Genomic DNA, 14451 nt, shown 5'->3' on the forward strand with positions numbered 1-14451 from the left:
TGTACATGGTGTTATGCAAATAAGTTCAGAAGAAGCTAAATTAAAAATATCTTCCTCTGCCCTTATACTGACTTTCAGTTCCTCCCCCAAATCAACCACTGTTTCTACTTTTTTCTTCCAGAAGTAACCTTATAGACAAAAGAAACATCCTTTTAAAAAATACAGATAGACTTCTTTTGAAACCAAATTACAATCTAATTATCCTAAAAAATACAACAAAAGATTTTTAAAATGCTAATTCACTTGATTTCACTTCTTTTGTGGAGTTAGGTGGGGACTGTACATGAGAATGTTTCTATTTTCTAGTGTAAGTCCTCATACTACAAGAGGTTTGAAATGTATATGCTCCCAAATTTAAAGTTCAAATCTTTTTTACTCTTATTTTATCTGTGTAATATTTCTTACAGCCAGTAATTTAAAACCATGCATTTGAAATAGCTAAACATATAAAATTTAATATTGATGTGATGTGCAGTTGTAGAGTTTACCTTAGTGATAGGTCAGTGTTATTTCCTACTTGATCACCACCTTTTATTAGTACAGCCTTTCTTATTATATAAGGATATTTATTATATAAATGTATTAAAGCTTTATTATATTAGATTTATAACAATTGTGTGATATGATTCTAATAAAGCAAAATTGCTTTCTTTCCTCTACAGAAAATTTGAGAATATTGTCTTTAGGAAGAAACAACATAAAGAACTTAAATGGACTGGTAGGTTGTTATTTACTACTTAAAAAAGCATACACTCTTTTTCTTGAGTATATAAGTAATACTTGTCTGTTGCAGAAACTTTTTAAAATAGAAAAGCAAATATAAAAAGTACCTATATAAAAAAAATACCTATATAAAGAAGATGTGGCACATATATGCAATGAAATAATATTCAGCTATAAAAAAGAATGAATTTGAGTCAGTTCTAGTGAGGTGGATGAGCCTAGAGCCTGTTATACAGAGTGAGGTAAGTCAGAGAAAACCAAATTTAGAATATTAATATATATATGGAATCTAGAAAAATGGTATTAATGAACCTATTTGCAGGGAAGGAATAGAGATGCAGAAGTAGAGAATGGACTTGTAGACACACTGAGAGAGAGTGGGATGAATGGAGAAAGTAGCATCAGCATATCTACACTGTCATGTGTAAAATGGATAGCTGGTAAGAAGTTGCTGTATAACGCGGAGCCCAGCCTGGTGCTTTGATGACCTCAAGGGGTGAGATGGGGGAAGGGGAGGGAGGCTCAACAGGGAGGGGATATATGTATAATTATGGCTGATTTGCATTGCTGTGTGGCAGAAACCAACAGAACATTGTAAAAATTAAAAAAAAAAAAAAAAGAAAAATTACTTTTTGTAAACAGGGGTATTCAGAGGTGAATCGAAGGGTTCTGTGCTGTTCACTTTCAGCAAACAACAAACTTCATCTATTCAGTCTTTAAAAGGAAGCATTACCCAGCAAGCTAACTTCCAAAAAGCAGCTTTGTAACTGCTCCCATTTGCAAGCACTGAGATTATTGACAGTAAAACAGAAATCCTGTGGGCTGGTTTAAAAAAAAAAAGTACCCATAAACCACTGTTAACATTTTGATTGACATCTTTCTTGCCTTTTTTCCCTTTGCTTTGGTGAGAATATAGAAAATGGAATCATACTATACATTTTGTTTTCCATCTCTTTATTTTTTTTACTTAGTATACAAAGATAATGTTTCCATGTCATTCATTCATTCAGCGAATCCATACAGTATATTTCCTGAATGCCTTTTAGCCAAGCACTGTTCTAGGCACTAGAGATACAGCAGAATATAAAATAAAGTCCTTGTTCTCATTGAACTTATATTGTAGTGGAGGGAGACAGACTAGAAAATAATTGTATAATAATATATCAAGTGGTGAATTCAATGAAGAAAAACAAGGCATATAAGAGAACGTGGATTGATGGGAAGTCCTCTCTGTAGGCTTATAGAGCTGCCAAGGGACCAGCACTCCGGACTGGAGAGGGAGAGCAAGTGCAAATGTCCTGAAACTGAAGCTGCTTGGCTACCTGAGTGAGAGCAAAACTGTTGAATGAGGAACTGCCCTCATTGAGGCTGATGCAGCCAAGAACCTGCCCTCATAGGACATGAAACAATTTTAGATTTTTTTCCCAAGTGGCTTGCAAAGCCATTGGAGGTTTTTGATCAGAGGATATTACTTAAGTTTTTAAAATAATTTGTAACCATATTCTTTTTTAATGACAACATAATATTCTATTTTATTGATATACCATAATTTATTTAAATAAGTTACTCATTATTCATAATCAATGCTATTATGAGTCTCCTTTTAGTTATATTATTGCATACATCTATGAATAATTCCTTGGATAGATTCCTTGAAATGGAATTGCAGGGTCAAAAGGTATGAATTTCTTTTAAGGCTTTTGTGACGTATTATCAAGTTACACTTTGGAAAGGTTGTACGAATTTATACCACCACCAGTAATGTAAGAGGGTTCCCATTTCCCCTTACCAAACATGGATTTGTTAAAATTTTTGACAGTGTATTTTCTTTGCATATTTATTGGCCATCTCAATTTCCTTGCAAAGAGGTTGAAATGAAAGAATATTGTAAAACTAGGAAATTCAGAAAAGATGAAGTTAATTTCTTTTTCTTGTGTATGTTCCCCCAAAGACAATAATTTTTAAAAAGTGCATATTGTTAAATACTTCATAAAAACTCTGAAATATTTTGTGTCTCCTGTTCCCCCACCTCACCTCAGTAAGTCTAGCTTGTGCTTCATCAGAGTCATTGAAGTCATTTGAAACTGTTTTGCTTCTGAAACTGGTATACTACAGAAGAGTAACTGCCCATGACCAGACAGGCGACAATGGCCACCACCATTCCACCCCTTTACAGAAACAGCCAAAACACCTGAATAGGAATCAGTGTTCAGAGGAGCAATTTTGGAATTATCTTGAATTATCTGGTAATATCCCCACATCTGCATGTCTGCTTACCCACATAAATTCATAAAATGTTGGAAATTCTTAGAGATTACATTCTGAAGTTAATAAAAGGAAGTTTTTTCCCCAACACAGTAGCCAGTAGATGAATTGTTTGCTTTCTAGCTAGATATAATGAATAAAATCCTGCTGCTGCTGCTGCTGCTAAGTTGCTTCAGTCATGTCCGACTCTGTGCGACCCCATAGATGGCAGCCCACCAGGCTCCGCCATCTCTGGGATTCTCCAGGCAAGAACACTGGAGTGGGTTGCCATTTCCTTCTCCAATGCATGAAAGTGAAAAGTGAGAGTGAAATTGCTCAGTGTGTCTGACTCTTCAAGACCCCATGGACTGAAGCCTGCCAGGCTCCTCCATCCATGGGATTTTCCAGGCAAAAGAGTACCAGAGTGGGGTGCCATTGCCTTCTCCGAATAAAATCCTAATGATATATAAATTATTTTTATATTCTAAATGATTGGTAAATTTAGAGACATTTTGCCTTCTCCTCATTCTATGAGCTTTAGATGGTAAAATGTCATATATAGGGGGACATTATTCATAATGGGCAAAGTATTAAATTGTAGTACAAAATTTCAGAATTTATTATACTTAAGGCTAATCATTACTTTGAATTTTCTATAAAGGAAGAATTTGCAAATAAGTACACCCCCAAATTTTTAGGACAAATATGATAGATGCTGGATGTCCCCCCAGGGATTTACTGAACACTAACTAGATTCTTAAATATTGATATGGTGTATAAGTTCTCCCGTGAAATGTAATATATACCTAGAAACCAATAAGAAATGGTAAATATAGGATTAAAGGCATGAATGGAGATATTATCTAGCTGAACCATCACTTAGATCTCTTACTTTCTATAAACTACTATCAGTAACCCCCAAGTTTTTTGTGTTGCTTTTCCTCCCCTCAGTTTGTGTGTGTGTGTATGTGTGTGTATATATACCAAAAACAACATTTAATCCATCTAAAAGCTTTATACTTATGCACAGACTGAAGGAAAATAAGTCTGCATATGGATACAGATGCTGGACTTCAGACAGTTTCACATACTAACTGATTTATTCATCTAGACACATTAGCCTCATAGCATGATTTGAATAGCTGCCTCAGTAACTTAAAAATAACTACTCTAATATATGAGACATGGAATGTTAAATTGAAGGAAGGGAGTCTATATAAAACTACTTAGGAGAACTATTTGTTGTTGTTGGATTTCCACATTGCTGCTGCTGCTGCTAAGTTGCTTCAGTCGTGTCCGACTCTGTGCAACCCCATAGATGGCAGCCCACCAGGCTCCCCTGTCCCTGGGATACTGGAGTGGGTTGCCATTTCCTTCTCCAATGCATGAAAGTGAAAAGTGAAAGTGAAGTCACTCAGTTGTGTCCGACTTTTCATGACCCCATGGACTGCAGCCTACCAGGCTCCTCCGTCCATGGGATTTTCCAGGCAGGACTACTGGAGTGGTGTGCCATTGCCTTCTCCGGATTTCCACATTACTGGCTCCTTAACTTTCACACTTCAGTTCAGATGTCACTTCCTCAGAAGAGATCCAACTATCCTAACCTAAAACAGAACTCTAGTCAATAACTCTTACCACTCTTAATTTTTCCCATTTTTCTTATTTGTTTATTCTCGTTCCCTCTCTCTCTCCCTCTCTTTCTCTCTGTGTCACACACAAATCCTGATAAGTGTATCAGTTTCGTCCATCAGCGTCTACACTGGTGCTTGATACATGTAGTAGGCACTCTGTAAATATTTATTGTGATTCCAAATATTTTATTGCTACTTATAAAAACTATTAGGTTAAATTTTTAATTCTAAGAGTAATACATGTTATTGTAAAAAACAAATCAAACAACTCATAAATAAATGAAATACACTGTGAAAGTCTTTCCTCTTTCTACATTAGCTCCATGAATAACAGAAATAACATTTGTATACTTTAAATTTTTTTCTGTGTAGAAACAGACATCTGCGTATGTGTATGTGCATGCAAGTGTGAGTGTGTGTATGTTATATTTGTACTGATAATATATTGTGCATATTTTTCCTGTTTTTTTTAATCAGGAATATCCTTCCATGTAAAAACAGGCAGATTTAATGCATTCTTTTCCATGCTATGCTATGCTAAGTCACTTCAGTCGTGTCTGACTCTGTGCGACCCCATAAACGGCAGCCCACCAGGCTCCCCTGTCCCTGGGATTCTCCAGGCAAGAACACTGGAGTGGGTTGCCATTTCCTTCTCCAATGCATAAAAGTGAAAAGTGAAAGTGAAGTCGCTTAGTCGTGTCCGACTCTTAGCGACCCCATGGACTGCAGCCTGGGCTCCTCCGTCCATGGGATTTTCCAAGCAAGAGTACTGGAGTGGGGTGCCATTGCCTTCTCCGATTCTTTTCCATAGCTGTTGTTTTCTACTTTATCAGTATATACGGCAATGTGTTTAACTATTCCAATACAGCTGAGCATGTAGAGTATTTCCATATATTTTATTAAGGGAGAGGGTCTTTCTCTCTCTCTCTTTTTTTTTTTGCTATTACATATCATACTGTAGTGAACACCTTTTTACATATATCCTTTAGCAATTGTTTGAATATTTACATAGGCTAGATTCCTAAAAATAGAAAAGCTGAGGTTATTTTTGTGCATTTAAATTTTGACAAGTACCTCAGATTGCTCCCATGGTGCTTATGCCAGTCTCCACTTGCATCAGTGGTATAAAAATGAGGATTACCCCCTCTACCCTCAATATCCCTGAGTATTATCCATATTTTTAATATCTGTCAATATGTTAGAAACAATATGTTGTTTTAATCTGTATAATTTTGAACATCTTTTTATATATTTATTTGTTAGCTATGTTTCTTCTTTTGGAAATTGACCTAACATATTTTTTTACCCAGTTTCTGCTTTATCTTTTTCTTCTTAAATTCTAGGCACTCTCCAATATTCCTAATAATTATCCAGTATTGATAATTATGTAACAGACTCTTTACATGCATTATCTCACTTGAAACTCATAAGTAGATAATATCCTCATTTTAAGATAAAGAATCCTCAATCTTCATTTTCAGATAAGAAACTGAGGCTCAGATAGTTATGTAAAGTGTCCAAGTATAGTGAGCAGACACTATTAAACCCTGTTGCCGAGATAAGTAGTCTGTAAATAGTTATCGCAGTCTTCAATGTATATTTACTTTGTCCCAACTATTCTATATCAGTAAAAGAGTAAATTCAGCAAATTGGCTATTTGGAGAATTGATCAAGTTGGCGATGTGAAAACTGACCAAGAGTCCTCACCTGCACATGTAAAATGACACTAAATAAGTGGAAGAACCCTAGAATTGAGCCTAAATTTTCTAATTAGTATTTAATCACTATTTTTTTCTGCTGCCTCACACATTCTAAACTGGAGATAGGAGATGGATGGGGACGCAGTGCAATGAAAATGTATGTAACAAAGTTTAAATTATCTGAAGACTCATGCTATATATGATATACTAATTAGATCCTTTGAGAGAAGGTATCAGAATTTACCTGAGAGAGGCTGGTTAAATCACAAAGTTCTAATATAAACTGCTAAGTCGCTTCAGTCGTGTCCGACTCTGTGTGACCCCATAGACGGCAGCGTACCAGGCTTCCCTGTCCCTGGGATTCTCCAGGCAAGAACACTGGAGTGGGTTGCCATTTCTTTCTCCAGTGCATGAAAGTGAAAAGTGAAAGTGAAGTCGCTCAGTCATGTCCGACTCTAGCGACCCCATGGACTACAGCCTACCAGGCTTCTCTATCCATGGGATTTTCCAGGCAAAAGTACTGGAGTGGGGTACCATCGAGTTCTAATAAAGTGCTGGAATGGACTGATTTAAAAGTTTTACTTTGAAACTGTTGTTTCTTCTACTTAGAAAGTTGAAATTAAGATAAACTGTGGGCCCTGGGATAACACACAGAACTAACTCAGGCCACTCCATTCTCAGCTTTTCCCCTTGGTTCCATCTGTATGGAAAATGCATTAATGATCTTTATCCAGAGTACAGTTATTCTCTTATAGTCTTTGAATTGACAAGTACCAGAACATAGACCTGGGTCCTACATTCTAGACATTACCATGCAGATGTAGGTAAATTCTTTTGGGTTAAGAGGGGATTGAGGGAGTACCCTGGCAGTCCAATGGTTAAGACTCCACTCTGTCACTGCAGAGTGCACAGGTTCAATCCCTGGTTAGGAAACTAAGATCTTGCATGCTCAGCCAAAAGGAGAAAAAAAAAAAAAAAGAGGACCTTGAACATTGAATTGATTCTGCCTAGTAATTTTTGTTTTTTAAGGAACAAATAATCATTACATTTTGTCTTTTGTATATGAAAGAAAAGATTTTGTGCTACCATCAATTATATCTAGCATTTAAGAGTCAGTATGATATAATCTTTATATTGTAATGATGGGTTTTGAGTTTTATACATCAAAAAAAAGAAAAAGAGAGAGGTGAATTGATGGAGAGGTAGCAGGATGGATAGATGGACAGATATGTGATAGGAAAAGATAGTAAAATGTTACAGTAGAAACTGGGTAATGGATATATGGATATTTACAATAATATTCTTTCAACTTTTTTATGTTTGAAAGTTTTCATAACAAATATTGGGGGGAAAAAACCACCCTGAAATTTAGACCTGGGTCTACTTTTTCTCTTTTTCTGCTGCACCCTGTGACATGTGAGGTCTTAGTCTCATATGCTGCACCCTCTGCCTTAAAGCACAGAGTCGTAACCACTGGACCACCAGGGACGTCTCCTAGGTCTACTATCTAATAGCATTGTTGGGAATTTCCTGGCGGTCCAGTGGTGAGGACTCTGAGCTTTCACTGCTGTGGGCCCAAGTTCCATCCCTGGTTGGAGAACCAAGATCCCACAAGCTGTGTGGTGTGGTCAAAAACAAAATAGCATTGTGATCTTAGAAAAAGCCCTTAATCTATGTTAGAAATTAAATAACATGATTTTCCTATTTTAAATAAGGATCAAATAATACCATGTATAGGGAAGTAATTTGAAAAGTATACTGTTCAATAAAAGTGATAAAATAGTACTATTATTCCCCCTCTTGATGATTTCAGTAGCTATTCTTAGTTCAGATTAGTTTGAAGAAAGGAAGAAAATGTTCTACATGGCTTTCTTAATGAGAAAAAACTCCCATACAGCCTTCAGCTCTCCTGCCAGTGGACAGGAGGGTCTCAGTTCTCTCTGAAGGCCATTGTCTTTATATTTTTATATTTTAAAAATGCATGTAAATCAAATTGCTTTCTATTTCAGGAAGCAGTAGGGGACACACTAGAAGAACTGTGGATCTCCTACAATTTTATTGAGAAGTTGAAAGGGATCCATGTAATGAAGAAATTGAAGATTCTCTACATGTCTAATAACCTGGTGAAAGACTGGGGTGAGGCTGGCTCTTTGCTAATCTTCCACCTCATGTTTATAGAAAATAACCCAGTAGGGAACAAGATACAATTGAGGACATTTCTTTCTCAGCACAGAGAAATAGCTATATGAGTTCCTATATTTCATCTAAACACTTGACATTTGCATTTAAATGGTTACTTAGAAATGATTGTAAGGTCCTAGTCCTATTAATCATGGAAAAAAATTTCAATTGTCCAAAGGCTAAAAGGAATCAGTTTAATAATTCTTAGATGGAAGACTTATTTAACATGTAATTGCTTTTCTTTTTTGTTGTACACTATCCATTTAGCATTTTTAAAGCCCTGCTGTGTGCCTTGAACCATGCCAAGCTCTTGAGATACATAACTGAACAGGACACTATCCCTGCCCTCAAGGAGTTCACAGCTTAGTGGGCAAGATTAGTTTATGAGTTAATAATTCGAAAACTGTGTGATACGTTCTACAGTAGAGACTTGAAGTATTCAGAGATGAAGGGATGGGCAGAGACAAAGGCAGTTTAATTTAGCTGATACTGATGCATACAGTATAGAGAAGACCTATCACTGGAGGTTGATTTGTTGATTCTGAACCTCATTTCTTCTTTGTATCCCATCCTTAGGCTAACACAAAGGTAGAAGAGGTATGTCACCCTTTCTATAATGTCTTCAGAGAATGGCTTCCTATGGTATAATTTCCCCTGCTTCCTTCAAAACCTAACAAGTTGTTCTGAATAGTCACAAACTAAGAGCTAGTGGTATTGGAATTCAACCCCTAAAATCATAATGGTAAAACTTGCCATTTTAATATGTAATGTATTCTTTGCACTTGTAGCTGAATTTGTGAAGCTGGCAGAACTGCCATGCCTAGAAGACCTGGTGTTTGTAGGCAATCCCTTGGAAGAGAAACATTCTGCTGAGGGGAACTGGGTTGAAGAGGCAACCAAGAGAGTGCCCAAACTGAAAAAGCTAGATGGTGAGTGACTGTGGGCCAGCTTGGAAATATTTTTTGGGTATAAGAATTGAATTTGTATCATGGAATCATGAAAAGCAGCAAAACTAAAGAAAATGATAGGTTATTTCTCTTCTCCAAGACCATTTCTGTCCATAGGAAATTTTATGGTCCCAGTTTGGGCCAGAATGAGATGAAACACTTCTAGGATCATCCCTAAACCAAAAGCTTATGAGAAATCTGGGTTTATTCTCAAGTCCCAAAGATATTATATTGCAAAATAATTAGACATAAATGGTAAACAGTTGCTTTTTCACAATTGGATCAAAATTGTAGTGTTTTCTCTCCTTCTCCTCCCTAATTTTAGTTTCCCAATACCTAAAATTGGAGAAGGAAATGGCAACCCACTCCAGTATTCTTGCCTGGAAATTTCCATGGACAGAGGAGCCTGGCGGGCTACAGTCTATGGGGTCACAAATAGTTGGACACAACTGAGCGACTGAGCACATGCACTCAATACCTAAGATAGGTGACAATGTCAAGAAAAATCCTTGACTGATTGGGTTCAAGTCCCAGTTCCACCACTTATTAGCTTTTTTGTCATGGGTTCAAGTCCCAGTTCTACCACTTAATAGCTTTTTTTTTGTCATTTTACTGATTAATAATTCACCTTACCAAACTTTCTTCTTTTGTCATCTAAAAGCTAGAAATGATAAAAGTCACAGACCTCTCTGGGTCGCTCCTCCTCCCAGTGGTGCTATCAGGAAGCCATTCCTGCAGTATGTTCCCTTTTTTCCCTCTGGTTACTTATCAAAGGGTAAAATAACAAAGACTGTAGACTGCCTCTTGTGGGAGGTATAGGAATAAACACGAAGAGGCAAACAGGTTTCTTAGGTGATGTTCTATTTCTTAAATTGGATGATGGGTATATAAAAATTGGTTCTGTTATTCTTTAAATTATTTATATTGTACCTATATTAAAGAATGTTCATAATTTAAAATAAAATAGCAGAAAAGACAGGGTATATTAGAGTCTTGGACTTTAGCCTTTTTATGTTCGACTTTGGTTAGACTCCAAAACTATTTGAAATCATTTGTCTTCCTTTCTGAATGTGTACAGAAAGTGAATCCCTTCCATTAAGAATAGAAAAGAATCTCTTACGTAGACCCTGAATAGACCATGCCATATTTAGCCTTTTGGACCAAGTATTGCCTTCAGGCCGGTATGAGGAGCCCCTGGAAGAATGACCTCAGTCTACCTTAAACCAGTGAGATAGAACATACATGGCCACGGCTGCTAACAAGCCTATTTTTGCTCCTCTTCAGTTGCTTGTAAGAAAAACTGAGAGATGTTAAAGAGCTAAAATGAAAAAGACAGACTATACCAAATGTTAGTAGAAAATGGAGCAACTAGAACTCTCATAACCTGCTGGACGGCAACATAACTTGGCATAACTTTGGAAAACTAGCATTATCTACAAAAGCACTACATACACACCCCTTATGACCCAGCAAATTTTCTCCTAGTTACATACCCAAAAGAAAAGAGTGTGGATGTTTACCAAAAGGCATGTACGACAATGCTTATAGCACCACTATTTTAATAACTGTAAATTGGAAACAACCCAAATGCCCACCCAACAATAGATAAATAAATTATGACATATTCGTACAATGGAACATTAAACAACAATGAGAATGAATGAACTATAATTTCACACAGTGTACATGAATGATACAAACATATTGTTGAGCAAAAGAAGCCAAACATAGAGTATATGCAATATTGTTCTATTCATACCAATTTCAAAATCAGGCAACATAATCTATGGTGTTAGACATTAGGATAGAATATACCTTTTGTTGGGGGACAATGACTAGAAGGGGGCTTGAGGAAGTTTAGGGGTTCTGATAATGTTCTCTTCCTAATCTGGGTGCTGGTTACCAGATATGTCCATTTTGGGTACAGTTATCAATCTGCATACTTACAATTTGTGTACTTTGTATTTCAACAAGACATTCACTAGCCCCCATAAACAGATGCTGTGGGAAGTACAGAGAGGTAAAACTCTGCTCAATGCCATAAAGAAGAATCACACAGGAAGAGGCACTGCAGTTGGTTCTTAATTAAAGCTAGGGCTTAGATGGGAGGTGTGTTGTGAAGGCCATTCCAAAATGGAGGAACTTTGTTAACCAAGAGTCCAGAGGTGTAGTGGTTTTCAAGATAAGTTTGGGAAACAGTTGAGTTGATCAGTTTATCTGGAGTGGAGGGTGACTGATTGAAGAGGTAAGACAGAATAGTTGACTAAGGTCAAATTATGCTGCTGCTGCTACGTCACTTCAGTCGTGTCCGACTCTGTGCGACCCCATAGACGGCAGCCCACCAGGCTCCCCCATCCCTGGGATTCTCCAGGCAAGAACACTGGAGTGGGTTGCCATTTCCTTCTCCAGTGCATGAAAGTGAAAAGTGAAGGTGAAGTCGCTCGGTCATGTCCGACTCTTTGCGACCACATGGACTGCAGCTTACCAGGCTCCTCCGTCCATGGGATTTTCCAGGCAAGAGTACTGGAGTGGGGTGCCATATGGGCATGCTTCAAATGCCAGAGCTCAGAAATGGGTTTGCCCAGTGAGAGCTGAGGATGTATTTTGGTTTTTGTTCCTTGGTTCTTTTTATTTTTTTCCAATTTATCCTCAATGTTTAATATCTGGGGGAGTAACATGGAAATTCAGATTCTGGCAATACTGGGATTGCATATCTTATTGTGAAAAATGAGTATTTCTTTGTGTTTAATGTACAGACTTTTTCTTGTGTTATAGGGCCTTATTTTTCTGCCTGGTACCTGTAGGTGTTTTTATTTGCAGCTCTTCATTTGGGGAGCTGAATATTTATAATTAGCTAATCAGCTTGGAAATTCTTCTTAGAGGTTTTTTAGATAACTTGAAATATAAAAGATTATTTTGTTATATCATTTTATTATAGCACACTTCACAGCATCCTCAGGTTTACAAAAAAATATTTTCATTTAGAATTTCACAATCTCTTGAGAACGACCAGAAATAATTTTCTATTTCATTTTTAGGTACCCCCGTAATTAAAGAAGATGAGGAAGAAGATAACTAACACTACATTTTCCACTTTGTGTTAACTTATTTAAATGTCATAAGAATAGATAAGTTTTGTATAGTTGTTTATTTTAAAGATTCTGTGTGGGGCAAATGGTTCTTAAACCTCTCATTCCTATCTTTTATTCTCTTAAACCTATTCAGTATCTCTCCCCCACAACAACACCAACCTTATATATTCTAGTTCTCTTTTTAGAAACTACACATTTTCAGTTTTTGTCTTCAGTCCCAGTTACATACTGTGTGGCCCCATCTACTGAAACCTTTATAGACCAGTCATTTTTAATAACAAAAGAAATATGTTGCTTTATTCAGTTTGTTTAGATTTGTTTTAGGCCAGACATTTAAATATATATACTTAACTATTGAATCTGTAGGCCATCTTTCCTGAAGGTCCATCTGTTTATGACTCAGAAGCACAAATATGTCATGCCTTTGGTTCGGGAAGAGTTCCTGTTAGAATTACAGCAGCAGCCCTAGAATCAAGACACCAAAGTCGAATTGGAAAAGTTAGGGTGAGAAAAGGAAAAATTAGAACCTTGGAGGCCTTATAAGCCCATGTTGTATTTACTTATCTTTTGTTCCACAAGTGTGCGCATTGTCAACTGGAATTTACGTTGTGTTGACCTGCATGTCCACTCAAGTCCTGTACACAATCAGCCAGTTGTTCTGTGATCCGGGTCAGTGGTTAAAATGACTGTCATGATCACTCCTTTGACCTGTACTTTGGCCTTATTACACATGTGGACCTAATCTTAGGCACACTTTTTTGGTTTATAGTTCCTTATTTGTTAGATAAGGAAATGTATATAAGCAGTAGTTATATTTGAATTCCTAGCTTAAATGTTGGCCATTCATATTTTTTAAAATTTGCCCTAATAACTTCAGACTGTTGACTGTCACGTTGAAAGAAGTAATTGTTGTAAAGGTAAAGAACTTAAAAGACTGGATTTGGTATCTTTCAATAAGTCAAATTTAGTATTTCAAAGTATATTTTTAGAAATGTTTAAGTTAAACAGCTCTAAAAATAAATTATGTAAATGGTTGTGGAAGGAAAAGATGTTTCATTATGGAATCCTAGGCAAATGGCAATATTTTTAAGGATTGCCTCTTCTGTGAAGGATACTAGGTGATTTAACCTCAGAACTGCAAAGCAATAGCTGGATGCAGAGTTTAGAATTTATCATATAAGAAAAATTTGTTTTTGGAAAATGCAAGATATGGTAGTCAGTAATCCAGATGAAGTCCATAGTAGGCTGTGACTGAGTCACTGATAGATTGCAAAAAAGAAGTTGAGGCCCTCTGCCAAATTGTGCCTGAAGTCCCTCAGCCAGAGATTATTAATGGTTGCTATTAATATTTCCCCATTTACATGTGTAAAACCAGTCAAAGAAACAAAAGTAGTCCTGGCTTTCAGAAGTTTGCAGCTATTTTAGTAGGAACTACATGATTTCTCTGAATCACTCTGATCAAAAGGGACCCACTGCTTTGACAATCAATTCTAAATAAAAATCCAGTACTTTTTTAGCTTCCTTATGCTCTTCCTTAGTTTGATAGGAAGAAATCTTTGCTCTGACTGGCTTATACATTCAGAGCCTTTGAGTATTTTTTTCCAAACCATAGGCAATGAGAATTACCCTTGGTGATACTTAAGGCCCATAAACTAAGAGGGAAGATGATCTTCTTTTCTTGTACTTTGCACTTCATCTAGTAGGTAAGCTTGAAGCCATATTGCTATGCATGGATGTATTTCAAAAGTTACGCTGGAAGTGAATATAATAGGGAATGAATGAATGACTTCATATTGAATTTATTTATAAAATGGCTTACACTGTTGATTGATTTTTTTGAATTCTGTAGTATAGAAACTAATTTTCTGTTTCTCCTTTTTTTAAAAAAAGTTTTAATTGGAGGATAATTGCTTTATCTCCTTGTTTCTTAATG

General features: G+C 36.5%; 1 protein-coding gene across 1 annotated transcript in view; it reads left to right on the top strand.

The window, feature by feature from the left end:
- Positions 1–12763, top strand: part of DNAL1 (dynein axonemal light chain 1) — a 35544-nt gene extending 22781 nt beyond the window's left edge. The window contains exons 5-8 of the mRNA XM_055538609.1: positions 663–718; positions 8308–8434; positions 9268–9408; positions 12465–12763. Coding sequence (XP_055394584.1) covers positions 663–718; positions 8308–8434; positions 9268–9408; positions 12465–12505 — 365 coding nt within the window. The 3' untranslated portion in view covers positions 12506–12763. The remainder of the gene's footprint in view (positions 1–662; positions 719–8307; positions 8435–9267; positions 9409–12464) is intronic.
- The last annotated feature ends 1688 nt before the right edge of the window (positions 12764–14451 follow it).

Source organism: Bubalus kerabau, chromosome 10 (assembly GCF_029407905.1).
Source record: "Bubalus kerabau isolate K-KA32 ecotype Philippines breed swamp buffalo chromosome 10, PCC_UOA_SB_1v2, whole genome shotgun sequence".
Classification (NCBI taxonomy): domain Eukaryota; kingdom Metazoa; phylum Chordata; class Mammalia; order Artiodactyla; family Bovidae; genus Bubalus; species Bubalus kerabau.